At 39.7% G+C, this 26,658-nt stretch overlaps 2 protein-coding genes across 3 annotated transcripts in view; one reads left to right on the top strand and one right to left on the bottom strand.

Moving 5' to 3' along the window:
• The first annotated feature begins 492 nt into the window (after positions 1–492).
• On the top strand, positions 493–25,722 carry lamb3 (laminin subunit beta 3). 2 transcript variants are annotated; one of them, XM_033627605.2, is made up of 23 exons: positions 493–599; positions 694–742; positions 2,706–2,860; positions 9,200–9,314; positions 9,963–10,036; positions 10,276–10,467; positions 11,603–11,666; positions 11,746–11,936; positions 12,275–12,395; positions 12,766–12,954; positions 13,141–13,296; positions 14,164–14,357; positions 15,607–15,703; positions 17,206–17,581; positions 17,772–17,932; positions 18,599–18,810; positions 19,108–19,314; positions 19,521–19,665; positions 19,977–20,184; positions 20,393–20,534; positions 20,645–20,821; positions 21,862–22,024; positions 24,291–25,722. In XM_033627605.2, the coding sequence occupies exons 2-23, from the start codon at positions 718–720 to the stop codon at positions 24,428–24,430; spliced, it is 3,504 nt and encodes a 1,167-aa protein (XP_033483496.2). In that variant the 5' UTR covers positions 493–599; positions 694–717; the 3' UTR covers positions 24,431–25,722. The 2 variants fall into 2 exon arrangements, with proteins under 2 accessions (XP_033483496.2, XP_078028118.1); XM_078171992.1 differs by lacking the exons at positions 493–599; positions 694–742; positions 2,706–2,860 and adding an exon at positions 8,644–8,665.
• Positions 25,542–26,658, bottom strand: part of LOC117257426 (calcium/calmodulin-dependent protein kinase type 1D-like) — a 25,468-nt gene continuing 24,351 nt past the window's right edge. Inside the window, exon 14 of the mRNA XM_033627610.2 lies at positions 25,542–26,612. The gene's annotated coding sequence lies outside the window, so the exon portion shown is untranslated. The remainder of the gene's footprint in view (positions 26,613–26,658) is intronic.

Raw genomic sequence — 26,658 nt, 5'->3', positions numbered from 1 at the left:
CTTAGAGAGTTAGCATGCTAACATTTGCAAATTTGCGGTAAACACAAAGTAGGCTACAACTGGGGCTGATGGGAATGTAAGTTTTGTAGGTCATGAACCAAAGTGTTGGACACATTTGAAACTTGAGCTGATCATGGTGCTGTGATATGAAAAGTCAGAGGATCAGCAGTTATTTGGATAAAATCCTGTGGGAACCTTGATATATGTTTTAATATTGTAATACTTTTTGTGGCCTGCGCATGAAAAAGAAACAAATAAACAAACATTTTAATTAGTTATATGAGCAGATGAAATCATATGTGGTCAGTTTAAGTTTTTATTCGATGTCACAATGTTGTTTTATTACACTTTGTTTAGTCTTTGTCTAGTTTGTGTGTGTTCCTTGGTGTCTTTGTGTTGACTATGTGTCTAGGTCTGCCTCCATGTCTGTATGCGTGTGTGTTGATTCATGGGGTGAAGGGAGTGGTGGTGAAGGGTGTGACTCTGACACACACTGTATCATACCGTCCAGGTGAGGCAGTGTTTATAAAGCAGGAGCTTAGCAGCAACACACAGTTTAATACAGCAGATAACAGAGCTGATAGAATACAGACCGCCAGGTGAGTCTCACATCAGGAAATACAGTCGACTAGCTTTGATGATATTTGATTGTTACTGCTTGCTGATATTTTTTTGTTTTCTCCTCTGTTCCAGACTTTTCCATAAGAAGAACTCATCATGAGGTTACTTTTACTTTTTGCTGGTAAGATTTATTTCTTTTTTTTCTCCTGCTTTAATATTGGTTTGGTTGTTCTCTTTCTGTTTCAAGTTTGACCTATAACTTTCACCTTGAACTTTCCACACCAGATGTTTAAATTGGAGTTGTCAGAGGAGACACAGGTTTTACATCCAGCGAAACACTGCAGCAGCTGATTATACTGATCTCTCCATTTTCTAGCAGAGAGGAGGAACTAACCTGAATACAGCTGCTGCAGTGATTGGTTGAAATCCTGCATACTCTCTATTCATGATGGCACATGTTTAAAGAGTTGTTAACTCTGGAGGGGTATTACTACAACTACTCTACTTTGCACTAACAAGAACATGACTTTAGGGAAAATACTGAATACTTAGACCTTTTTAAAATCTGACAAAACAAAATATTGTTAGCAACTTGTTAGTATTAGTTCTCAAATATGTAAATACATACATACACTCTGACTGTGCCTCACCTTTAAGAAAGCATCCTTTTTGAGCATTTTTGGTGTTTCCTTCATGAGTGCTTTCTTTTAGCTTTTTAATGTTTAATGTTTTTAATGCTTGTTTAATCTTAATTCCATCCTACTGATGAGTTCAAGGCATCCATTGGTACCAAGAGAAGTGCTAAATGTGATAAATAACGCACCGAAGTTAGGCTAAATTTTGGCAAGGAAAAAACTGGTACAACCATTTTCACAGGGGTCCCTTGACATCTCATTTCAAGATATCTGAATGAAAATGGGTTCTGTGGGTACCCGCAAGTCTACCATTTACACATCTGTTCACGTAATGCTCGTGTCATTCAGTTTGGGGCAAAAATCAGGCTACAGTTTATTTGTGTGAGGTACAAATGTGGTGTTTTTGCCTAATCTGTTTGAATATTACTGCATACTGTGGCCCCTGAACAGTCTTGGAATTGCATTAATTACATCTGACTGGAAAGCTGAGACTTTTGTGGATTAAATGAGCCTAAAGTTATTCATGTGTGATGATGTTAGCCCCCATTGTAGCCATTTCATTTCAGTGATGCAATTTTTTAAAACTTAAAATAACCAATTGTGACCTCTGGGAAAATCACAGTCTCATGAAACTTTAACCACAAAGTAGAGTTTTCTGAACAGAAGTGCTCGCCATCCAATCAGCAAAAAAGAGCAATTTTTACAGATATTTCCAAATATCAAAAGTTTTTAATATCGAATCACAGCATGGAATTTTCTGCGGTGCTCCTCAAGGTCTCAGTGTCTTAATGTGGTAATTAGAGGGATTTTTTGACTATTTATATCAATTCTCAAGTGATAAAAAAATGCTTAAATTTAGAACCAAATATCTTTAACAAACTGTATCAATCCAAAAACTGTTGCTGCAACTTATGAGACATAATTGAGTCATCATAGACTTCCGTCATAATGTTCTAAGCCCTTGGAGACTCTAAATAGGTTGAATAGGCGCCAAACCAAAACACAATGTTTATTATAGATTTATAACTAGAAAAACTTGGCATACAGTTCTGAGCTGATGTATATCACTTCTATGTGGAATATACTACCAAAAAAAATATGTCTACAATAGCAATGAATAAATAAGTAAATAAAGAAAGTCTTTTATCCAGATTACACAAGATTACAAATAGACAGTATTTTTGGTGTGTTTTAAATTTATATAAACAATCTTTACAAAAAAGAGATGATTTTCACCAGAAAATAAGTATAATTGTCATAAATACAAATTTTGTGTTACTGTTACAGCATAAAAAAACAAATTTCTGCATGCACTGTGGTTCAAGTGCCGTGTACTTGAAAAAGTAGGGTTGAAATTCCCTTCCTTTTTCTTTCCTTGTTTCAGACAGTACTTGTATGTCATGATAAATATCTGTATTGATAGTGAAGTGGTATACTGATGTTTTTAATGACTGATATTTGTCATATAGTTACAACTCACTGTAATCTTTTATGCCTTCTATCTCACAGCCATAAGTGCAGTATCACAGGCCCAGACCGACTGCTCTCGGGGGGCTTGTTACCCACCCAGCGATGACCTGCTCCTTGGCAGGGCTGACCAACTCCATGCCACCTCAACCTGTGGCCTCACGGGCTCCGAGGTCTACTGCACCCCATACCAACAGGTAAGAGCACAATCCTGTGTTTAAGGACATTTATTATAAGTTTGTGTCGCTCTTTTTCACTATATTAGTATCAACATCTACAAACCTGCTGTGATCAAATCTAGTAAATCATCTTGACCAAAGAAGGCTGGCTGCTAGTTGTCTGTTAAAAATGTGGGAACAGACATACCTGAGAGAAAGCAAAAGCAAAAACAGCAGTTTCAATGCTTAAATATTGATATTGGTTTAATAAAAACCCATGTCAGTCAAACAAGGGCATGAACACAGTCTCAGCCAGCTGTGTTCACCCAGGCAATGCATGGGTCTCTACGTGGGGTTTGCGTTGTCAGGAGGCGAGCGGTGCAGAGGTCACAGTGAACAGACAGACAGGATGGAGGCTTTGGTGGTTTTGGCTGGACTGCCAGCTGTCCATCTGTGAAACAGTCTGATTTCAGTGCCAGAGCCTCGTGTTGCAACTGTACTCTTTGACCAATGTCTGCAAAACCACTCGCTAGCCCATCTGCTGGCTCAGCACAAACCTCCCATCACTGGATTCAAACACTGATTTTGTAATAAGAGAGAGAGAGCAGAGGAAATACACAGAGCAAGAGTCAAGGCTGTAATGTTGCAATTTTTATGTTTGTTAAAAAATAGGGAGAAAAGTGCCTCTAATGTGATGTTAAAACTTTTGTTTGCAGTACAGATGTGCTTTTTCTTAAATCAGGTATCATGCTGACGCTTGTTTAAAAAAAAAAAAAATTCACTAAAACAAGTGAAACTACACTGGAACCCAACCCACTGGGTTTCAATATTTAGGTAATACTGAATATTGTTAAGGTTAAATTTGGTGTTGTGTATCTGCTGTGTTGTCACTATTCCGTGAAATAGAACATTTTTAAAAGAGATGTGCTAAAAGATATTTAATATGTGCAGTAACAGTTTTATAATAGTGTATGATAAGATTAATGGTGCAACACAGAATAAGTGGGCAGCAGAGATCAAGATCTGGACTGTAGCCCAGCTGTTACTGAACTACAGTCCAAGGTTCCACAAGTACTCACTGATTATGAAATGTATCATCTGCAATGTGTCTATAAACTCCCACCTTCAGATAAATGTAGTGGAGTTTAAAGTACAGTGTTCCCACAAAAATGTAATGGAAGAAAAACAGAAGTCTTCTAAGCTAGAAATCATTAGATAAGTCAGTAGAGTCTATAATAAGTTCTAGCACCTCAAAATGATGACTAAGTACAGTACTTGAGTAACAGTTAGTGAAATAACAGACGTAGCCACCGTGAGATCACCCATTAGTTTTTGGGACTCCTGCACAGAAGCCTTGAGTTGGCATTTTTGATGTAGCCATCTGGCAGCTTTGGAGCCAGACTTTGACGTGAGGGTGGCGATAATAACTCTAACTCTATCTGCTAGCTTGGATTATACAGTGCATTTTACAGCTATGGTTAACTATGATGATGCCAATGCTAATGCTAATGCAAATCCGGAACCATTTATAGCATTGTAAGGCGTACCTTCAACCAGGCAGGGTATTACTTCATGCCAATAGAATGTTATTGCATTTACATCACTGTTATTATGAAGGTTAATTCCTATTAGATGGAAGGTCAACCCCCTCAACAGTTGTCATCAACAGGGAAATCAGCTTCCAAGCCCAAAATTCTTTTTTGTACCAGGCTGTAAACATGTTTATTTCTGCTGTAAAGTTGGGGTTTTTTAACACTGGGGTGTCTGAGGATAGGCTTGCTCTTGGAGCCAGTCTCAAATGCCCATTAAAGGAACTGCTACTGCTACTAAAACTACTGTTTTTGACACTTCAGTGTCATTTTTCAGCCCTGGAGGTTGCAGCTTGAAGTTATCACATGTAGCATTACTATACTGTCACATGGAAATATATTTTCTCTTTAAAAAGTTATTTTCAAACTTTAAGTGATTTTCATTATGGTCTTCACACAGATATCCTAAACCTAAGCAATCCAAATCCAACCTAAAAGACAGAGCAGCACAGAGAGACAGGCAGGATAATGTTTGTGTTGATGTTACACAATCTTCAAACCTTCCAATGTATGTGCACTGTGTTGAAGCTGCCTCAGGGCAAGGATAGCTGTGTTAGGCGTGGACTCTCTCTGATTGATAAATACCTTTTCCCCTTTTTTTTTAATACCTGAGCCGCACCTTGTCCAGACAGGGAGGGGCAAGAACACTCAGCTGCATCTTAGAGCTGACACATAGAGACAAATACCCACATATGCATGACTACCAGGAAAGAGCAACAGTGATAAAGATGAAAGCTAGTCAGATCTTGTTGGCTATGCATCATCACACTGCTGCAAGTACCAAGTTTTACAGCGAACAATTAAGTGTAATATCAAATGAGTAAGCCTTTCTAGCAAACACACTGTAGAGTTGATTCAAGTCTAGTCTAGTGGCTCAGTGTTGCCTTGGCCTTGAATATTTTGAAGGTGATGTAGATTGTATTTGAGGGTTTTGATAGTAATGTGCAGATGTGTTGACTCAAGTCAGACTCAACTGACAAATTTGATGACTTCAGACTCAAGTTGACAAAATCAAAAAAAGAACTAGCAACTCAACTTGGACTTAACTGCCAATGACTCATAACTTCCTCCACTTGCCTCCGCATATCCTGGAAAACCTGGGATTTTGTATTGCAGATTGGTTTTGATGTTGGAATAGAATTATTTGGTAAATTTTAGAATTTCTTATGTTGATACATCAGTGCAGTCCTGTCCAGGGGACCAGGTTAAATTTCAGCTACTGCAGTATATCGAGACTTAAAGGTTCTATATATGAGATTGTGAACATTGACATACAGTAGCAGCAAAGGGAGGTCATATTGTCCTTAAGACACGCTTCCTCGATGTGTGTTATAATCCGAGCTTCTCTGTTCTTTGTTTTGGTGGCCAGGTGGCTGTGTGTGTATGTTACTGCATGTAAGTCCCTCCCTTCATGTCACACTGGCTCGCTAATTGCTGCTGGTTATTCGCTAAATATGGTGGCTAGCCGCCATATTGGCTCAGCCACCTCCATGTTTGCTTGAGATGTTAGAGATGAGAACTGTGTGCAAGCAATTCCTGGCTCAGGGTCTGAATGTCATGTAGCCTCTTCAAAGTTCATTTGGTAGGGTGATACGTTCTCCCACTTACAGTCTGTAGACGACAGTTAAAGCCCTTATTCTTTTTATTTATTTATTTATTTTTTGTTATTTTTGTTAGGGTTGCACCCTACTTACTTGTATCTTACCAACAGTGTGTCTTACTACGTGCTTTCATGTTATATTTGCTTGCAGATGTGCACAGCTTGTCAATCTTGTTTACAAAAACAGAAAAGTATGATGGAGATGGGTTTGCCTTTTTGAGGGCATATATAGAAAAACATTTTTGATTTAACGTAAGTTCTTCTTTGAACATGGGCGTATTTCCAGGTGGCAATTGAGTCCCTTAACCCCACATGCCCCAGTGCAACCGCACTGCCTGCACAGTCTATATTTACGCCCCTGGGCCTAACAGATTTTGGTCATCCCAAACAGTTCCCAACAGTTCAGAATCACTCCATCCAGCCCTTGATATATCAGGCATGTTTTGAATTAATCCTAATACAGATACATGTAATATTCTTTTTATGCTGTTAATATCCGATATTGATAATGTGACTATGTGTCCTTATCTTTAACCAACATCAGTGATTTCATTCCTGCTGTCAGTAGTTAACGTGAAGTAGTGCAGGTCGTTGAAATGTAAACTCCTTTGGTTTCAATGCAGACACAGATTTAGTTTAGCCAACTCATTTTATCAGTGTCCACTTTGTGCTATAACTAAGAATCAAATACTTGTCCCCAGTTGATGCAACAGTCAGCTGGCAAGTGCAAACAGTGTGTTTGAAGTTGCAGATTTGTCTGAGGTGATACATGCAGTGCCAAAAGCCACAAACCTTGGGGAAAAATCCTCCATGTAGAATCACTTTTAACCTACATCCCGTCATGCTTACTGGGGTAACAAAGGTGAAGTAGGTATAAAAATGGCATGGACGCACTCGAGTCTTTAAGAGGGTTAAGTCTGTATCAGCCGAGATAAGATAAGATTTACTGTTTTGCAACAAGATAAAAAAGGTTGAAGATTGAATACATTTAAGTTGAAGTCACTATTTAATGGTGGCCATACAACAAATATATGACAGTTATCATGTTGTCTATTATGTAGCTAGGGTCAGTGCAGGACACACTGAAGCTGCTATTTGTGTGTGTGTGTTTGTGTGTGTGTGTGTGTGTGTGTGTGTGTGTGTGTGTGCGTGGGTGGGGTAGTTGTATCTTTGGAGGAGGGTAAACTGAGTTTTTTTAATTCTGCTGGGCTTTAGGACTGACATGTTGGTGAAGAGAACGCATCAATGACACAACTGATTACTTAATGTGTATATATATTGTCTGTAACTGTCTGCTCTTGTGTGTGTGGTTACTGGTTAGAATTCACTGAACTTTGACTGTCAATCAAAACAGCCCATAGTGTTGCTTATAATAGTTAGAAGTTAGTTAGAGTTCTTTCTGTGTTTCCTTTTCTCTGTCCGCCATGCGGCAGACGATTTTATTCGTCACTGCCAACAATTTACCCACATTTGGCTGGTGGTGGGTGCTAGTTTCAGACCCTGGAAAGACTGATATCTTTTTATCACCTGTGCATCCAGTTAGTTTAGCCTAGCTTTGCAAGAAGGAGAAACTGCTTTCTTGTTTCATCAAAAGTGGGAAAAAGCAGCCATTTACATGCATGTATCAGAATATAAGCAATAACCCAGTAAAGGCCAAAAAAATCCACACAAAGACCCACAGTACAATTGAAGAATTTATGAATGTGTGATTTTTTTATGAGTTTATTCATATTCTGAAGCACTACTTATAATTTTTTTTCTTTGGTCACAAAATTGTTGTTGTAACTCCTGACAAGTAGGAGAAGCTGCAGCCAACCAGCTGAAATCTAAAAACTTCAGGCTATCAGACCGTGGGTTAATAATTGTCTTATTGGCATCAAGGTTACAAAGCTACAGCAGACATCACAGAACATTTCATAAATGTTTTGGAATGGGAAAAGGCAACAGTCTTTCCACTGGGGGCTCAAATGGTGTCCCACTAGACTCAGAATCAGCTGTCCTCTACTATGAAAAACTACACAATATAAAATGACGATATGTGGTGCTCACAGAGAGAAGTAATGCCACACTATTCCCTTGCTCACCTATTCAACACATTAAATTAAAGCTGGGTTGAGCGGCTGCCACTGCAGCCTTCTTCACAGTACTGAAGCAGTTACTGCTCTATAGGCAGAAAGGAGAATTTTCCCTCTCAGTGCACCATGACATTTTAAATAACTAAGTGTAACCACAGATCTGTTTGAGTCTGAGAGATGCCATCTGGGTTATCTCAGCACCGGCTGGTGTGGAGACCACAATTTTATCATAATCCATCCTAATGTGGGTGAGTGAATTGAGACACGTAGCTGGCGGGAAAAACGTAAGCAAGGCTATTATGTTGTAACAATCAGCAACCCCAAAAGAACTTTTCCCTACAGGGAAAGCTGCCATGGTCTGTGTGCCAGATCGGCAGTCATGTCCAGAGTACTTAGATGAGGGGGAGCTGCTAAATATTGACGAGAGAAAGCAGGGGCCCAGCTGTTAGTGATGAGAGCACAACATGCTGGGTGTCTTCCTAAACTGCACGCAGCTCATTTTGTGTGTTTTTTTTGTTTTGGGGGGGTGGGGGGTTGTACATGTACATGCAGACTTCACAGGTGCTTTGACTGATTCAGGGTGAGTAGACAATCACCCACAATGTAATTTGTTGGATGAATTATTTAGATGTCTACAGTTGTTGACTGGAATTGTGTCAGCAGAAAGAGTCCATCTTCAAATCCTGTCAGGTGGATAAATTCTGCATGTGAGACACAGGTGTCACAAAATGTAACATATGCAAAAGATAGTCAGATTTAAACAAGGGCAGCACATTTTTCCCTCTTTACCTGTTACTAGGGCAAAGTTTATGCCAACAGTGTTGACCAGCTGAAAACAGATTTTGCCTTAATATAAACCTTAGTCATATTGATTTCTGTCTCACAGGCACATTTGACCTGGTCAGTGACACGGCTTATCTAACTGGCATGGCACTGAGAAAAAGATATAAATTTGGAAGTTGGTCTTAGGTCCATGGGACATTTTAAGGACAAACACCTGTCACTCGCAGTGATGCAATTCCATTCACACATACACCAAATATTACAATGTAACTCTGCAGGAAAGTCCAATGTTACTGACTGGCATATGTGTTGTTTTTTTTTTGTTCCTTAGAGGAGGATGAAGTGTTGTCCATGTGACTCCAGGAATCCAGACGGTCCACTGGCCCACACTGTCCAGGAAGTCCTGTCCACTTCTGCACCAAACAGATGGTGGCAGTCCAGGAAAGGTGGGCAAAGAAATAAACAAGCACAGACAGACAGACAGAAACAAAGAAACAAAGAAACAAAATGGTTTCTACTGTATTAGCAGGAGTGAAATGGTATATCTCCAACAGGTTCTTATCTTACAACTCGATCAAATGGGTTTTAATTAATGGTAATCAACCTCATAATTATGGGTTAACAGGGTCCTGCCACATGGACTATTAGGTTGAGAATGCCATTTATTATCTGCCAGATAATGCTCACACTATTTTTTCACAGATTATCTGTCTCATGCACTACTGTCAGGATATAGTGACATTCATAACAGACAGTTATTTCTTTAAATAAATATAAATGCAAATATGAGGCTGAGAATCACAAATAACGCCCATTTAATATTTGAGAAAGGGTGACATTTCAAAGTATACTTTGCTTTATAGCCATTGATTTAATTAACTGAGCTCTTTCCATTTTTTCTCTTCCATCATATTCTGAGCAGTCCTCACCAGCAGAGGACTCTGTTACAGTAACCCTAAAGTGTGCTGAACAGTTTGCTCTGTCTGCAGGAGACGAAACAACATCCAATCTGTCTGAAAACGAATTTAAAAGAAAGCATTGTCTTTCTGTGTGAACATGTCATAAAAATGCTTCTCTGCTTGTTTGTCCTGCAGAGGTGGATCCAGTCACTCTGCAGTTGGACCTCGACAACCTTTTCCAGCTTGACAACCTGGTGCTCAACTTCAAGGTATGATGCAGTCTGCCATCACTGCTGGATCACATGAGCACCACGTATCTGTTCACTTCTGTCTTTTCTATTTAACATTTGATGAGTGTTGCGATACTGCATCCACTTCTAAAATAGATCTTATGAGTTTTGTTTTGAGTTTATGAATCACATCTCAGTATAAACAGTGCATTTTATTACTCATACATTATTTACGAATTTTAAACCTGAAATGTTTACTCATTCTTTCTTCTTTGCAGGGTCCTCGTCCCAATGCCTTTGTTATAGAGAAGACACTAGATAAAGGCAAAACGTGGCAGCCTGCTCTCTACTTGGCTACAGACTGTGACAGAACTTTTCCTGGAGTTCCCACAGCGACACCCCTGACCCTAGACGATACATACTGCTACACACTGCCCCCTACTGGAGGAAACCCATACCAAGACCACACAGTAAGGACGAACACCTTGATGGCAGGATTCAACTGCTTTACTTGTCTTCAGTCAAAGTAATCATTCAAAATGTGTGGTTTTTCCAGATTACAAAATTATATTTGCAGGACAAGCAATTTCACTTAAAATGTTTAAGTTTTTATCATTACTTACTTCTGCTTGTGGGCATAAAATCTGGCCAAATCCAATTTAAGCTGTTATATGCGTCCAAAAAAAAAAAAAAAAAAAAAAAAATTAAAAAGAAAAAACTGTGTAGTTTAGGTGAAAATCAATTAAACAACATGTCTTGTTTTTAGTTGTAGTTTGGATGTCAGATTTTTAATTTTAGGGTGTTTTTTTGTGTCACTTTGACCGCCAATATACTGTTTAATTTTCTTTTTTTTTTTTTTTGTTAATTTTTGTTACAACCTGGGTTTTATTTTCCTGTTTTGTACCTTGAAAAGAGCAAATGACTTACGTCCTGATATTACCTTATTACCTTTAAAGACACAAACAAAATGTATAGTGGGCCTTTAGATAACACATAACGCACATGACAGGTCAAAACTGTCGAAACCATGAATTGTACTCAAAAAAGAAAATGAATGAAGCCACTGTGACATCACCCATAGTTTGGATTTTGGCCGTTACCAGCTTGGATTTTTGGGGCCAGTGCTGACCGTACTTGGACAAGACGATGGAGATAACCCTTATGCTATCTGCTAGCTTGGTTAGCACAGTTAGGCTGTGGTTAGCTGTGGTAATACTAATGCCGATGCTATTTTTTGCTAGCGAAAAACAGGCTTAAAACCATAAAAAAAAAAACTGTACTTAGAGGAAAAACCGAACATTGGACCCCTTAGAGGGTCTTCTAGTAAAACCAAACACTGAACAGGACTTCTTCAGAGGCCAAAACCGTTTTTTTGTATCAGGTTGTAAAGTTGACATCTTAACATGGGGATCTATGGGGACTGACTTGCTCTTTGTGCCAACCTCAAGTGGCCATTCGAGGAACTGCAATGTTTGGCAATTCCAAAGACGTTTGAAATAAAATGGATTACAGTATAATTTTGCGAAATAACAGCAAAACTTTCTGTGATGGAGAAAAAAAGATCCATATGTATGATGTAATAATATGTACATTCCTCTTCTCCAGATCCAGTTCAGTCCTTTGCGTCAGTATGCTTACGTCCCAGCTACCAAAAGCCAAAAAATTGAAGGTAAGCCTTTGTCCATCATGAATTACTACACCCAGTTGAAGGTTGTAGCCTGCTGACTCGACAGCTGCCTCATCCACAGATGTGTCTGCAATAACGGGGCTGAGGGTGAAGATGACGGAGCTTGGCGATGTGCCACGTCTACCAGGCAGAGCTCTCAGTAGGTTTTTTGCCCTGAAGGAGATGAAGGTGATAGGCAGCTGTATGTGCCATGGACACGCCAACCGATGCCTGCCAGAAACGTACAACAATCCACTGCCCAACAGTATACAGGTATGTACAGTATGCAGGGGTTCGGGGGCATAATATTTCCAGTTTATTTCTTAAACTAGGTTAAACACACCCTGGACCTGCAGCACTTCTGTTCAGATAGGAGACTGATATTGATCTTATCATTGGAGTTTCTGTAAGACAGCGAGCAAAACTGTTTTCCAAAATGTCAGGCTGTAATCGAGATGCATTTCACTTGAATAAGCTTGCTGGGATAGCTTGGTGCTGTGATACCCATGTCTCTGTTACCAGTCCTCTGTTGATCACAGCGTACAGAGTGAATGAGCTGACCTTTGACTGAACATCTTTGTCATGTGCCCTTTTACTGTGTCTCTCTGTAGGTGAGTCCTCAGTGTGACTGCGAGCACAACACAGCAGGTGTGAACTGTGAGGTCTGTGCTGATCTCTACAATGATCTGCCCTGGAGACCTGCAGAGGAGGGAAACACTCATACCTGCAAACGTAAGACTTCACCCACACCTGTTAAATGTCTCTATAAACAAGGGTGATCAGCATGATAAGCAAGACCCATATTACAAGGAGTGGAAGAAAATGTTGAGAACTAGATGCCTTTTTGTTTTATTATTTTCTTACATTAATTCCCCATTATCAAAATAAGTAACATAAGGGCTCTACCATAGATGGTCTGATAGATCTTTTCATTTTAAGACACCCGTGCACACATCAAATAAAATGACCGTTTTAGAGCCATTAAAGCAAATTTTTTGTGTGTAAATTGTCTTTGGGATACATGAAAGGTACTTTAAATCAAATGTATTGAATTAATTTGACTCATTAACCTTAACTATATACCCTTTTGCCCTCTTCTCAGGCTGTGAGTGTAACAACCACGCCCAGCGCTGTCACTTTGACCAGGTGGTGTATGAGGCCAGTGGGCGGAAGAGTGGAGGTGTCTGTGAGGGTTGTTTACACCATACAACAGGGCCAAAGTGTGACCAGTGTGCCCCAGGCTACCAGCCAAACCCTCGCAGCCGAATGGACCGCCCTGATGCCTGCATACGTGAGTGGTTCTTTAGTAAAATGCTAATTGTTTAAGTTACTAACTCTTAGTTGGATCCTTCCCAAGCCATACACATCAAAAATATGACAGCAGCATGCAAGTTTAAACGTAAACTTCAAAATTGTGCAAAACATTTGGATATAGATATAATCTCTGATGAGCGGTGGGTGTTTGTGTTGCTGCCAGGCTGTACATGCAGTGCTGAGGGGACAGTGAACGGGGGTCGGTGTGACGACAGCACAGGCTTGTGTCAGTGCAAAGTGAACGTTGAAGGTCCCCGCTGTGACCGCTGTAAGAGAGGCTACTACGACCTCAGTGCCTCCAACCCTCTGGGCTGCTCAAGTGAGTCATCTAACACCGTCATATCACACTTAGTAACGGCACAGTCTGCTTTTTCACCTCTGTTTTCAATGAGTACTAAACTAGAAGCGTGTTCACTGCATGCTCCTGAATGTTACATGTGAAAGTACATTTAATCTCCAATAGGTCACTGATCCTTTCAGCTATGATGAAAGTGTGTGTGTGTGTGTGTGTGTGTGTGTGTGTGTGTGTCTGTGTTTTGACACTTTGATGTTTTTAACTCCAGATATCAAGTTATTAACTGTTAGACTTTTCTTTTGCTTCTTTAAAGGGACAGCTCACCTCCAAATCAACCTGGAGTGCTATTTATCCATCTAGGGTGTTTATGTGTGAGTTGCAGAGTGCTGGAGATGTCTGCCATAGAGATGTCTGGCTTCTCTTCAGTATAATGGAACTAGATGGCACTTAGCTTGTGGTGCTCAAAGCACCCAAAAAAATAAACTTGAAAATCTCAACAGCAATGTCTCCTTCCAGAAGTGGTCTTGAGTATCTTGGCTAACCGGGTCATGATTTCTGAAAAGAGACATTGCTGTTGAGTTTTTCAGTGTTTGTTTTTTTGCATTTTGAGCACTACAACCTGAGTGCCATCTTGTTCCATTATATTGAAGAGAAGGCAGACAACTCTACTGCCAATGTCTCCAACACTCGGCAACTCGCCCCAAAACAATCTAGACTAATAAACAGCACTACATGTAACAGGAATAATATGAATCTTTATTTGTTGTGAACTGTCGCTTTAAACTTCCACTGATACTTTCACTAATAACATAATTATGCATACTTGTGCGGAATCTGATGTGTGTGTGTCCATAACTCCTTCCTAACTCTGATGTTACCCCCACTGTCCAGAGTGTTCCTGTTCACCAGACGGGTCACTGTCAGATGCTTGTGACCCGCTTACCGGCCAGTGTCCCTGCCGTCCCCACTTCCACGGCCTGACGTGTGATGTGTGTTCAAAAGGCTACTGGCAACCACCCCTGTCAGGACGCTGCCAACCCTGCAACTGTGACCCCACCAGGTCATACAGTGATGCTTGTGATCAGGTATGACTACTACCCAGAAAGAATGTAACATGACAATATGAAATTTCGTGAAAAAAAAAAAAAAAAAAAAAAATGAAATTACATAAAAATATACTTAGATAAATGTAAAATGTAGGTCAGATAAAATGTACTCTGAAGAGAGGGGGGTGAAGAGAGGGTAAAGAAGTAGATGTATGTAATGATAATGTTATATGATAGACCTATTAAATGAAACATTTATTTATGCTACAAAAAAGTGCATTAACATGTCAACCTATACACATCACATCACAGAGCCCTAATGTCCATATCAAGAATATATTATTTTTCTATAAATTGCACTTTGCAGCCGGAGCATACAACTGACTATCAGTTAAAAACATATTACCAGAGAAAAGGACAAAACTCAGGCAATTAAACAAACATGACAATTAATAAAAAAACTAAAGTTTAGACATCACAGCAGGAGCAACAGGCAATATTAGACTACATCGATTAAATAACCCGCAACTTCTCAAAAAACAGCAGCTTTATAAGACATAACAAGGCAACAACACAGACGTGCATTAACAATATAAGCTCTCTGAGATGCAAGTGAGAGAAGAAACGTTTTCTAAGTCTAATCCAACTTGTTTTCTCTCCTATGTTTATAATTCAAGAACAGATGATAAGAATGTTTTTCCAGGATCATCTTTCTATGTTCTTTAAATTTCTTTTTCATCTGTGAAACAGTTGGAAAAAAGGTTTTGCCAGGATAATTGACAAGCGTTTGTTGTTGTAATACTCATTTCAGCCACAAAAGGCTGATGTACACCACTTCACTGTGTTCCAAATAGGACTAAAAGCATTTATGTTTTCTTTAAGATGAGTTTTAAAGGTAAACTTCAATATTTTTCAACCTGGACCCTTTTTTCGCATGTTTTTGTCAGGAAGTGACTAATGGAGACAAATTGTGCGTTAGCAAGATAAGTAGCATTACTGTCACATCCTTCTTTTGACTAGAAATGTATTCAAATATATTTGTATTTTAATGATGTAAAATTATCTTGGCAAAACTTTTTTCACCTGTTTGTAAATGAAGAACACAAGAGAAAAAAACATTTAGATCAAACTTAGAAAATGGATCACCTGATCTTTTTGTTTCTCACTTGTTTCTCTGGACTTCTGTAGCAGAGAATAAGTAGATGGATTTGTAACCAGAGTTTGTGTCCAGTTTGTATTTATTCTGACATGAAATGACACTAATAATAAACTGTTTCCTTCTTTGCAGGTGACAGGTCAGTGTCCATGCAGACGAGGCTTTGGAGGCCTAACATGTAGCGGGTGCCCAGACAACACATATGGAGACTCTCTCTTAGGCTGCCGACGTGAGTCAACTCTTTGTGATTACTCTACTAGAAGCAATTTTTTAGCTTTGTGGGACTCCATTCGAAGTTGTAGTTTAGTTTACTGTTTCAGTCAGATGAAAAAAAATAGATTGCAGTCACGGGTTCATTTTTAATACTTTCATTAAGACATGACCCAAGTCTGCTACTACAGTTCTACATGGTGGCTTAATTCAGTTCTACAGTGGGCCTCTTGATACTCTACTCAGGTAATTGAACATTCTGTGTAGTAATTAAAGGTGACCTATTTTGCTTTTTTGCATTTTCTGCCATATATTGTATTTAATTTTACAATAACAGATGTTCATATTAAACTTGGCCAAAGTTTCAAATAATGACATAAACATATGTAAATATAATCCTTGTGAGCAAAAACTTCAGGCTTCTGACCGTTCTGATTATTCCGTTTCCAATGTTTTTTCTACTTTCAAGACAAGTTGATGTCTGCTTGTGACACCTTTTTTTATATGGTCATGTGCTGCAGGCACGCTACTGCAAGTCTTTACGTTACGTAGCCTACACTGCTACATGCAAACATCAGGGAAACAAATCTTGGTTGCTGATGTTTTAATTTCTCCCAGATTTCAGATTACCTTCCTGCTGGAACATATCAGTTGTGAAAATTTTGCTTTAGAAGCTTTTATTGGTAACTTTTTACAACAGAAAGTACTGCTATTGTCTTACTTTGTTACAGTAATTCCTTGGCTGCAACTACACTGCTACATGTAGCTACATGCTAATGTCAGGGTTGCTGATGTTAGCATGTTGAATATTCTTCCCAATTTCATATCATATTCCTGCTGAAAAATGTCCGGTTATGGAGACTTTGATTTAGAAATGTTTGCTGGTGATTTTTCATGGTAGAAATTGCAACTATTTTTCATTCCAGAGATGGATAACACCCGTAAATGCCGAAGAATCAGAGCAGACTGAGCTTTTTCAAGAGACAGGCGCTAAAATGAAGCGTTTCAGGCAGAGGGTGCATACAGATGTTCCAGCACAGACCGTACAAGAAAAATAATGTGTTCTTTTAAACATTAAAGCATGTAAACATGTTCTAGTAGGAGCCTTAAACACAAGTATGAACATGATCATGAGCATAATCCTCTTTAATGTAAACATAAACTTTATTACTTTTTTACTTAGATTACAGTTGTTTTTTGTTTTTTCAAATATAATATTGTTGTTGTGTAAAGTATGTTGTTGTTTGGTCAGTGTCTAGTTTTGATACAGTTTTTTATGTATGGAGTGGTATCTCAGTAGTATTTTCAAAGTAACCTAGAGGATGGACAACAAATGCCAAAAATAGCAGATACAAGTTGTATCTGTCAAACATATGTTGCTCCGTGAGGCACTGGGGTGCAGCAGTGAAGCAACTTCTAAAAAATCCACATCAAGTATGTGGGCACCTGAGGCTTCTGACCCTCAAATTGTTGTACATATTATAATAAAATACTTGAAACTTTTCATCTCCTCCTCCGCAGAGTGTCAGTGTGATATTGAAGGAACGCTTCCAGAAGTTTGCGACAAGAAGACAGGAGCCTGTTTGTGTCGGCCAGGTGTCATTGGTACTCGCTGTGACACCTGCAGTAAAGGACACTGTGACTCCTTCCCTAGCTGTGAGAAATGTCCCTCCTGCTTCTTCACCCTGGACGCCCAGAGACAGAACCTCAGCTCAGCTCTTGAGAGACTCTCCCCGAAATTGCCTACTCGTCCTGGAGGTACTGGTGATCTTGGAAACTTTGGACCTCGTATCCGCGCCCTGGAGGCCAGCCTGAAACAGATCCGGGACTCCATCTCCCTTCCTCCCAGTACTGCCTCACAGGTCAATGATGCTCTGTCCCAACTGGACAAGCTCAGGTGAGGGACAGCTGAGAAAATATAGCCAGATTTTGGATTTGCTATAAAAACACTGATCAGCTCCAGTTAAAGCTTTTCGTCATTGTTGTGGAATGTTTTCTGATATTCATGAATATAATTTCTTTCCCCTTTTCCAACTCTTGAATGGAAACTGATGCCTTATTAAGCAACTTGTGTTTTTGTCTCAAAGGGACCAGATGGACAAAGTTAATGATGACCTTCCACCCCTGGCAAAAACTCCTAATCTGGACACAGAGCTGGACAAAATGCAGGATCTGCTGAACAGCCTCAATAAAGAATACAAAGCCAAGAAAGATGCAAAGGACAACTCTGTTAGTTCAAACAATACAGGTCAGAAACGAAGACACACAAATCAGTGTCAAACACTACACCTTTAGTGATGGATCATTAATTGCATATATTCTAATAAAAACTTACAGTAGCTGTATGCCACATTCAGAGCATATCTATGATTCAGAGTCTGAGCCACAATTGTCTGCACACGACTCTCAACATGGAGGTGGCTGAGCTGGCGGCTAACAGTGTTGACAGAGCTAATACTGTTAATTGGGGTAGGTATTATGCTTCTGTGACGACGCCATTTTGCCACTGTGGATCGGGATAGTGTTATCAGCAGTGACCGTCATGAGCGCATTGCAGAGTTGCAATGATTAGCTAGCCTGTGGTATACACTCACATGCACTAACATGCATGTGTGGCCACCGTTTACTACAACAAATTACAGAAAAGCAACACACATACACACAGGCAGCATGACTTAACTCTTAGGCTGCCATTACACCACTATATCTTTACATAGAATGTAGTGGATTGCTGCTATATTAATGCTCTGAATGTTGCATACATTTGTTTTAAAACATGGCACAAGCTCACTTAGTATTGGTTTAGGTAGAATGTCTGACAGAAACACATAATTTCCACCTGTTAATGAAACAGACATTGTAATGTGGTGACATTATAACATATACTCATGTTGCTTTTTTCTGTCTTATTCAGGAGCTATTTCTGCAATCAAGAACGCCTACGATGAGTCCAAAGACGCAGCTGACAAAGTAGATGCGAGCAAAAAAACAGTGAAGGAATCAGCTGACATCAGAGAAGATACTTTGGACCTTCAAAAGCAAGTACAGCCAGGCAACACCAGAGACCTGGATAAACTGAACCAAAACATGGCCTCCCGACCTGACCTCACTCCTGTTGCCAAACAGGTAACAACCAGGCCTCAGTTCATTAACATGATGCTGTGACGTCTCATTTAGGGAGATAGATTATAGTGTATTTTTGGAAAGAAAATATTTTGGAAGAAGTACAAGTGTGAAGCTGAGCAGGTCTGCATCTTCTAATATGTGCCATTTTTAGGAATATTGCAATATAGAGATTCTATTGCAGCTCATTGGGAATGGTATCAACCCCTGATATTTGATGGCCATTTTGTTATTGGGACCATATCTTCCGTATTTCGTCTTTAAATCCTAATATCCCTATCTGTGACTTTTTTTTTTCAGGTATGTGGCAGTGTTCGCTCAAAGCCCTGCACCCCTCTCCAGTGTGAGGGTGGAGATCTGTGTCCACCTCCTGGAACCCCACCTTGTAAAAAAGGTGAGAAGTGCGTGGGCGCCCTCCCTCTGAGCAAGAGGGCTGACACTGATGTTAAGGATGTGAAGGACCGACTGGACAATCTCGCTGGGAAGATCACAGAGGCTGCAGAGAAGGTACACACACACACACACACACACACACACACACACACCCTCTGATCACTTTCCTCTCCTGTTGACTCCACAGGCACATCGCTGTAACTTTACTACAAGAGCACAGTCAATTTTAGATGTTGTTGGAATATTATTTTAGATTATTGTCAGATTATGAAAAACAATATACAGATTCTAAAGCATTATTTAACATCAATTCCTTACAGCTCCAGGATACACAGGACACAACCAATCAGGTGCGAAAGTCTGCAGAGAAACTGTCCAATAAGATGAAGCAGGCCAGAGATGACCTAGAAGACGATTTGAAAGAGACGCGCGACGTTGTAAAAGACCTCAAAGATTTCCTGACAGGTAAAGAATGTTTTGGTACAGAGGTTAGATGGATAAAGTGCCTTAAGGGGGCCCTTCCAGTGGAGAAAACACAATGCCTTGCCATGTTGGCTGCCTTACATGCTAGAAAACATCTGCACACTGTTGCCTGCAGCTGTTTTATTCACCCAAGCCCCTCCGTCAGCCTGAGTCTGCCCCTGAGTGGACGGTTATATGGAAGTTTATGTGGTTTCAGTAATGATGGCTGGTTTGGAATGGTTTCATGAGATGGGGATGCCAAGGTTGTGCCTTTGCAATTTTGCCTCCAACTTTTCCTTTTTCTGTCTGCACAGACCCATCCTCCAACCTGACCCAGATCCAGGAGGTGAGCGACTGGATCCTGAAAGCCAAACTGCCTCTCAACCTTGCTGCTCTAAAGAGGAAGCTGGAGGATCTGAAGAATCTGGCGGCCAGTCTACCAGACAGCACTGCTGTGTTGAACAATGCCGAGCCGCAACTGGAAACAGCCAAGAAACTGTTGAAGGAAGCTGAGGATGCCAGGTGGGTCTTTATACGCCAGTGTGATGGTTACTGGTGCTTATTGCTGCTTTTTCGGATAATAATCACTTTTTACTAATAATCCCAGGATGGATATTAAACCAATTCACAAAAAACATGGAAAGATGCATCTAAGTGCTCTGATATGTATTTGTAGTGATGATAAATGTCATAATGATGTAAAAGTTTTTCTCTGATCGCACACTTACAGGGATACGGCACTGGGAGTAAAGGACAACGTGGACGACTTGGTGACAAGCTTAACCACAACGGAGGACTCCCTCGCTGACCTGGAGGACAAACTGCAGGACAGCATGGATCTCATAGACAACCTGAACAACAATCTGACTATGGTAGGAAGCATATAAACATCAAACAATGGATGGGTGACATGGTGGATCATTCATTGAAATAAAAGCTGTTTGCCGAGCAATACTGAGCTTTAAGGGTTCTCTTCATGCAGGCCAAAGACATGCTAAGCCCAGCTGAGAAGGCTCTGGATGATATTTCAACAATGATGAAGCCAATAAAGCCTCAACTAGACGAGCTCAAAGACCTGCTGCAGGATGCAAGGCAGGAAGCCCAGGATGCACAGGACAATGCAGACAAAGCTGAAGATGAAGCAGATGCAGCAGATAAGGTGGGAGACCTGCTGAAGCTGCTTAAGCAGGAGTTTGAAATGAACATTTACTTTTACAAGGGACCAGTTTAAAGAGAAGTTATTATGCTAACTTTCAGGTTCATACTTGTATTTAAGGTTTCTAGTTGTTTACATGCTTTATTGGCCAGAACACACTTTATTTTCCTCATACCATCTGTGCTGAAACACCTGTGTTCACCCTCTGTCTGAGACACTCTGTTTTAGCACCGGTCTGTTAAAGCACAAAAAGGCCCAGTCTACTCTGATTGGTCAGCATTTTTGGGTCTTTCGTATCTGTGTCTCTGTACTGTCACTGCAGCGGGGGAATGAGTGGTACGGAAAGTAGCGGCACTTTACAGTGAAAACAGTGAAAATCACCAATTAAAGCTTCAAAATATAACTGAACATGTTCCAGCAGGAATATGATCCCAAATCAGGAGAAATTACCATCAGCATACAAAAGATAACATGTTTTCCTGATGTTAACATGTAGCTTCATGTACATTAGCAGTGTACTTACAGCTGGGAATGACTATAACGGAGAAAAGTGGCACTTTCTACCATATACAAATCACCATAAAAGCTTCTAAACATGATTGGACACTCTCTACCAGGAATATTATCCAAAATTTGAGAGAAATCAGGCCTCTAAAATTATCCCGTAGCTACATGTAGCACTGTTGGCTATGTAACATCAACAGTTGCAGTTGCAGCACACTGTAAGGTCAATTGTTCCCCTTTAAAATCGTATCTTGGGCTAAGGGCGAAGATTATAGCTACTGGCATTCTTTAGTGTCTTATACTGTAATGGTATGGGGGGGGGGTTATCACAAGAACTTCGCCAATCCACCTGTATTTAGTGTAAAGGTAGTACAGAGATATCAAAATTAGCTGAAACATTTAAATAGTGAGTTATGCAAATGTCTGCATTTAGGGAAAGTTACTGAAAGTCTCCTGGAAGACACCCTATTGAGACACCCTATTAAAGCTGCTTGTTGAAGAGGGACGGTTTAAATATGTCTGTGTGTGTGTATTTGTAGGAACTGTCGTCTGTGGAGGACCTGCTGGACCGTCTCAAAGATGCGGCTCCAACCCCTGGGCCAGGTGGAGGTGCAGGGCCGGTGGGGGATCGACTGGCGAAGCTGAAGGATGATGCTGGAGTTCTGGCCAACACCACTGAAAACATGTTGAAGTCTCTGGAAGGTAATACAGCAAAACTGCACCACCACCACCATCAAGTCTGTGGTTCATAAACTAACATCAAACTTTTTTTTTTTTTTTTTTTTGAGTAATGTCACTCACTTTCAACAAGAAAGCCTCATAGTTAAGTCTTTACACCATTGCTCTGAAAGGCAGTTTCTCAGGGTGATGCTGAGATGGTTGATAAATATAGCTGAACTTAGTGTTTCTCTATGCTGATTCTGACTTGACTGTTATTCTGCCTCAGAGGTTAGGAAACAGAATTAATATGGAAAGGAGACAGGCTCTTTGGCAGGCAGTAAACTTAAAGAAAAAGACAACTGAATGAGAGACACATGAAATTTTGTGTTGTAATATAAAAAGAGGCATTGTTTAAATATCAAATATGAAATATTAGATATGCCCTGGTTTGCATATATTTCAGAAATCTGGATAAAGCCAGGTTGAATGTTTCATTCATTAAGAGTCAAAGGTTTTTTTACAGAGGGAATTTTTGATATCTCTTTTCATCACTCCATAAATGTCAACAGCCATAGAAAAACATTTTTGCCATGTTTTTTGGAATAAAATGTTATATAAATCGGGCAAGGATAATATATGAACAAACCCCTCTGTTAGAACCTGGTAAAAGTCTGGTGTATGTAATCCGCTGGCACCAGACATCAATATGACGTTGGAGAGACATTGGACTCTTACCTGGGACAGACATTAAATTTTGGTTGGAATGAAAATCAGGTTGACAATATTTTATATGTCTAACAACTTAAGATTTCACGTTGTGTGGATGTCAAGATAACGTTGGCATGAGATGCTTGCAAGACATCGGATTTTAGTTACTTACACAACACAACTTAAAACCAGCAAAATATCACCATCATCTGTCATCAGTATTCTGTGTCACATTGACATTGGCATTAGACACTGATGGACTAAGAGTCTCATCCTACTCTCTAATGTGCTATGTGTGAGCTCAGTCCTGCGTGTTCTTTAATGAAGCAATAGGAGAAGATATTCGGTCTCAGTTAATGTAGTTTATTAAGCAGTAAAGGAATAAAATTACAGAGCTCTGGGTCTCAACTTCACGTCCCTGACGAACAACAAAGGTGTGTCAGTTCACGAAGTCTGACCTCCTGTCCTTTCCCTGACCCAGTATATTTGAGCGTAACAGAGTGTCATTGTGCACGCAAGGCGTTGTCCTCTTCTCATTGGCAGTTCCACTTCCCCCTTCACCACACCACGCCCCTGCCTCGTGTTAATCTGACTCCTTCCTGCTGGCAGTGGGGGCGTGGTTCCTGTTTTGAAAGACAAGAGAACAACACAACTCCCTACACGTGCTGTACCTTACTATCTGTATATCACTTTCTATTCTTTTTACCATATATGAAACTAATTATCTAAGCATTGCGGTATGTGCTCCTCAGACTTCATGTCTCTTCCTCTCCTGTACTTCTCCACTTCTGCAAAGCAAACACATTCAGATCAGCTGAAATCATCTCAGTATTCTCATTGTTCACACATCTAAAACTTATATAGTGAAACACAACTTATAGTAAAACACATAACATCATTCTATTCCCAACAACACCCTGACATTGAATTTTGGTCACCCAACGTCACAACCTAATTCAAACAACTATCAGCCTGTAGTGCGGTTGGAGACCTGCTGGGTTAGTGCTACTAAGGTGGAGATGTCTGGCTCAGAATATGAGGAAAAAACTCAAACTCAAAATTTTACAGTACATATCTTTAAAGGCTATTTATTCAAGCAAAAATAAGACACTACAGGTAAATAGGGTTGAAAAAAAAAAGATATCACCATGAAACTTCCCCAGTTAATAAAGTTTACCAAAATGTTATGTTTAAATAAGCAAAGGAGGCACAATTATCTAATAAATTTGTGCTTTTTACATACATTTTCAAAATAATTATTGGAACTGAAATAAATACCTAAATGTGTATTTTAGATGTTATCTTTCCACTAGTCTGAAAGAAAACACGTTATGGAAGCAACACAGCCCAGTGTTTCCACCTGTAGTATCTTCCATTTAGATTTACAGTATCTGTTCAAGAGCATTTACTGTCACTTTTAATACTGATTTAAAAGCCATTTTTCCCTGAGTTACCTTACATGATGGTCTAAATGTTTTTGTTTGGTCTTTCAATTGGCCTTCTGCACATTGCCAGAAATAAGAGTCTGGCAGGGAAACACTAAATCCTTTCTTGAATGATTTTTTCTTGGTCTTCAGATTGTACTTTTATCTTTTTCCAGGTAAAGCTGATACCCTTAGGACGCTGCAGGACGAGATCCTTCAGAAGTCAACAAAGCTCGAAGGACTTGACACTAAGCTTAAAGACCTTTTGAAAGCACTTCGAAAGAAAGCCAGTGACCTCAGCACCTGTCAGGGCTAAAAGTCCCCAAAGTGCTGCTGCCATCACTGCAGCACTTCATACCAGCCTTCCACACCATTTACACCTTCTACTGTCAAAAAAGTTGTCACTTTACTAAGGGGAATTCCTCACTAACTCTGGGACACTGCTACAACTGTTCTCCATAACATAGAGAGGTGAAGTCCCCCCCCCCTTTCGGTGGCCCTCATGGGACCTTAATTGGAAAAAACTATGGATGGTAGTCAACAGCGAGAGACAAGTCAGTTTATTAACCCTTTTACACATATGGTGTTTGTCAATGTAAAAGATACTTGTGCAAATCAAAAAAAGTTGCACTTTGTTGTAGGTTTGTCTTAGCATTGCTGGATTGGGTGTGAAACCATTTAGTGAACTACATTTCTCGACTCACACAATCTATATCACCAGCACCAGCTAGCAAGCTAAGTAACCTAGCTATGGTCCATACACAAATGTAACATTATCTTACCAGATGTATTTTATTCAGCGACTCCTGGCCTTTTTATCAGCTGGGAGGCAAAAGAACGAGCAAGACCTGTTGCCTGTGTGAGTACAGCCCAGTATGAAGCACACAAGCATTGTAGCTTCAAGAGAGGAAGTCTTATGCTTCAATAGTTTTAAAATAAACTGTGACTTTCCTTACCTGCAAAATTATCTTATTTATCAACAAACATCATATGTATATAAAATGCTGATTTTTGGGAGTAAGGTCCTACGGAGGTCCAATGTAATGGGATGGACTTCACCTCTCTATTGCACCTCTTCTCTGGCAGTTGTCAAAGAATTGTGGGAAATGTAGGAAGTCATTATCTGGGGTTGAATGAGATAGAAAGAGCGTTCAGGCTGAGGTAAACTTTTACTCTCCATCTGGAATACACTGAGCATTAAAGACTAGTTATAAGTAACTGGGTCAAAGTAGGTGAGGGTGGGTGGGGGGTGGGGTTGTATTTACAGATCAGAAATCCTCAATGTGTGTATAAATACATTTTAAAAGTACCAATATTATCACATTGTATGGCTACATATCGATATTTGGTCAAAAACATTGTGTTATTGTGAGTTTGTCAATATCATTTTCATCATTGAGCATTTTATCTAGAAAAATATCACAGCCTTTGACTTTCTGACAGCAAACTTTTATTTGTCAGCAGCAATACACTCTACTGTGAACGTAACATCACAGTTACTGCATTTTTAGGACTGAAAAAGAGGGTGAATGTTACATTATTTATTTTCTGTTTTTCATCTGTTGTTTGTGCAGAATCCACAGTATTTAAATAAAAGCCCATAAATGATTTGGTGTGTGTCTTAAAGCTTACTGGAGAGGCCAACATGGTACCGCAGCTAATTATTTAACACAAGAAGGAGAAAGACTTTTTCAGAAAACAACAACAAAAAAAGTATGTCACTAAATGTGTGAATTCAGAATCCTCCAAGACATCTCTACTGTTGACAGCATCTTTACACCATATTGTGGCACTTAATGAGTTCAGTTGTTTAACAAGAAAGCAGTTTATGTACATAGCAGAAAACACAGCAAACACCTGGTTGCTGTGTTCACATCAAAATAAAATATAATCTCATAAATAAAAGAAACATCCACAATCTTTATAATCCACCAATGTAACTCAGCAGAAATGGAAATCTATTAACACGTCCAAAAATCTGTCTGCAAGGTTAAACAGTCCAGTCACTACGGTTAAAAGTACGTTCCCAGATTTTGTTAGTGTCCAACAGTGAGTATACCCTATAAAAACACAGAGCATACAAGTGATATGACTCTGAAGTTTCAGAGTCTAAAAAAGCTTACCAGCTTTATAAAAACATGTAAGCCATAGGAATTTATAGGACAGCCATATCTGTCAAATAGGACTAAGAAAAAAAACATTAATAAGCTTTAACATTGCATATGCCACCTAAATCTATTCAAGACATAAATAAATAAATGCCATAAGCATAACATTATCTGTATGAATTCTTAAATGATGAATCCCTACTTGTGCCTGTTTTAATATGGTGTCCATGTTAAAGTGTTTCTATGGTGCAGATACTCCATGTGTCTGTCAGTGGAACATGTGTTTTGCACAGGAGGACCACAGCAGACATGAGGCAGCTGAGCAGCAGATGTGTCCACACCTTCATATCAAGTGGAATGCCACTGAGTGCTGTCACCTCAAGAGACGAACTATAGAGAGAGAGAGAGAGAGAGAGAGAGAGAGAGATTTTTTAAA

This window comes from Epinephelus lanceolatus, chromosome 1 (assembly GCF_041903045.1).
Source record: "Epinephelus lanceolatus isolate andai-2023 chromosome 1, ASM4190304v1, whole genome shotgun sequence".
NCBI classification, from domain to species: domain Eukaryota; kingdom Metazoa; phylum Chordata; class Actinopteri; order Perciformes; family Serranidae; genus Epinephelus; species Epinephelus lanceolatus.
The sequence above is the reverse complement of the archived record's forward strand: the minus strand, read 5'-3'. Positions and strand labels throughout refer to the sequence as shown.

Excerpts from the sequence above, each read along its gene's own strand:
- lamb3 (XM_033627605.2), top strand. The coding sequence starts at position 718 with ATGAGGTTACTTTTACTTTTTGCTG. Across the intron at positions 9,315-9,962 it reads ATGGTGGCAGTCCAGGAAAG|AGGTGGATCCAGTCACTCTG; the intron begins GTGGGCAAAGAA and ends TTTGTCCTGCAG. Across the intron at positions 20,185-20,392 it reads AAGGAAGCTGAGGATGCCAG|GGATACGGCACTGGGAGTAA; the intron begins GTGGGTCTTTAT and ends GCACACTTACAG.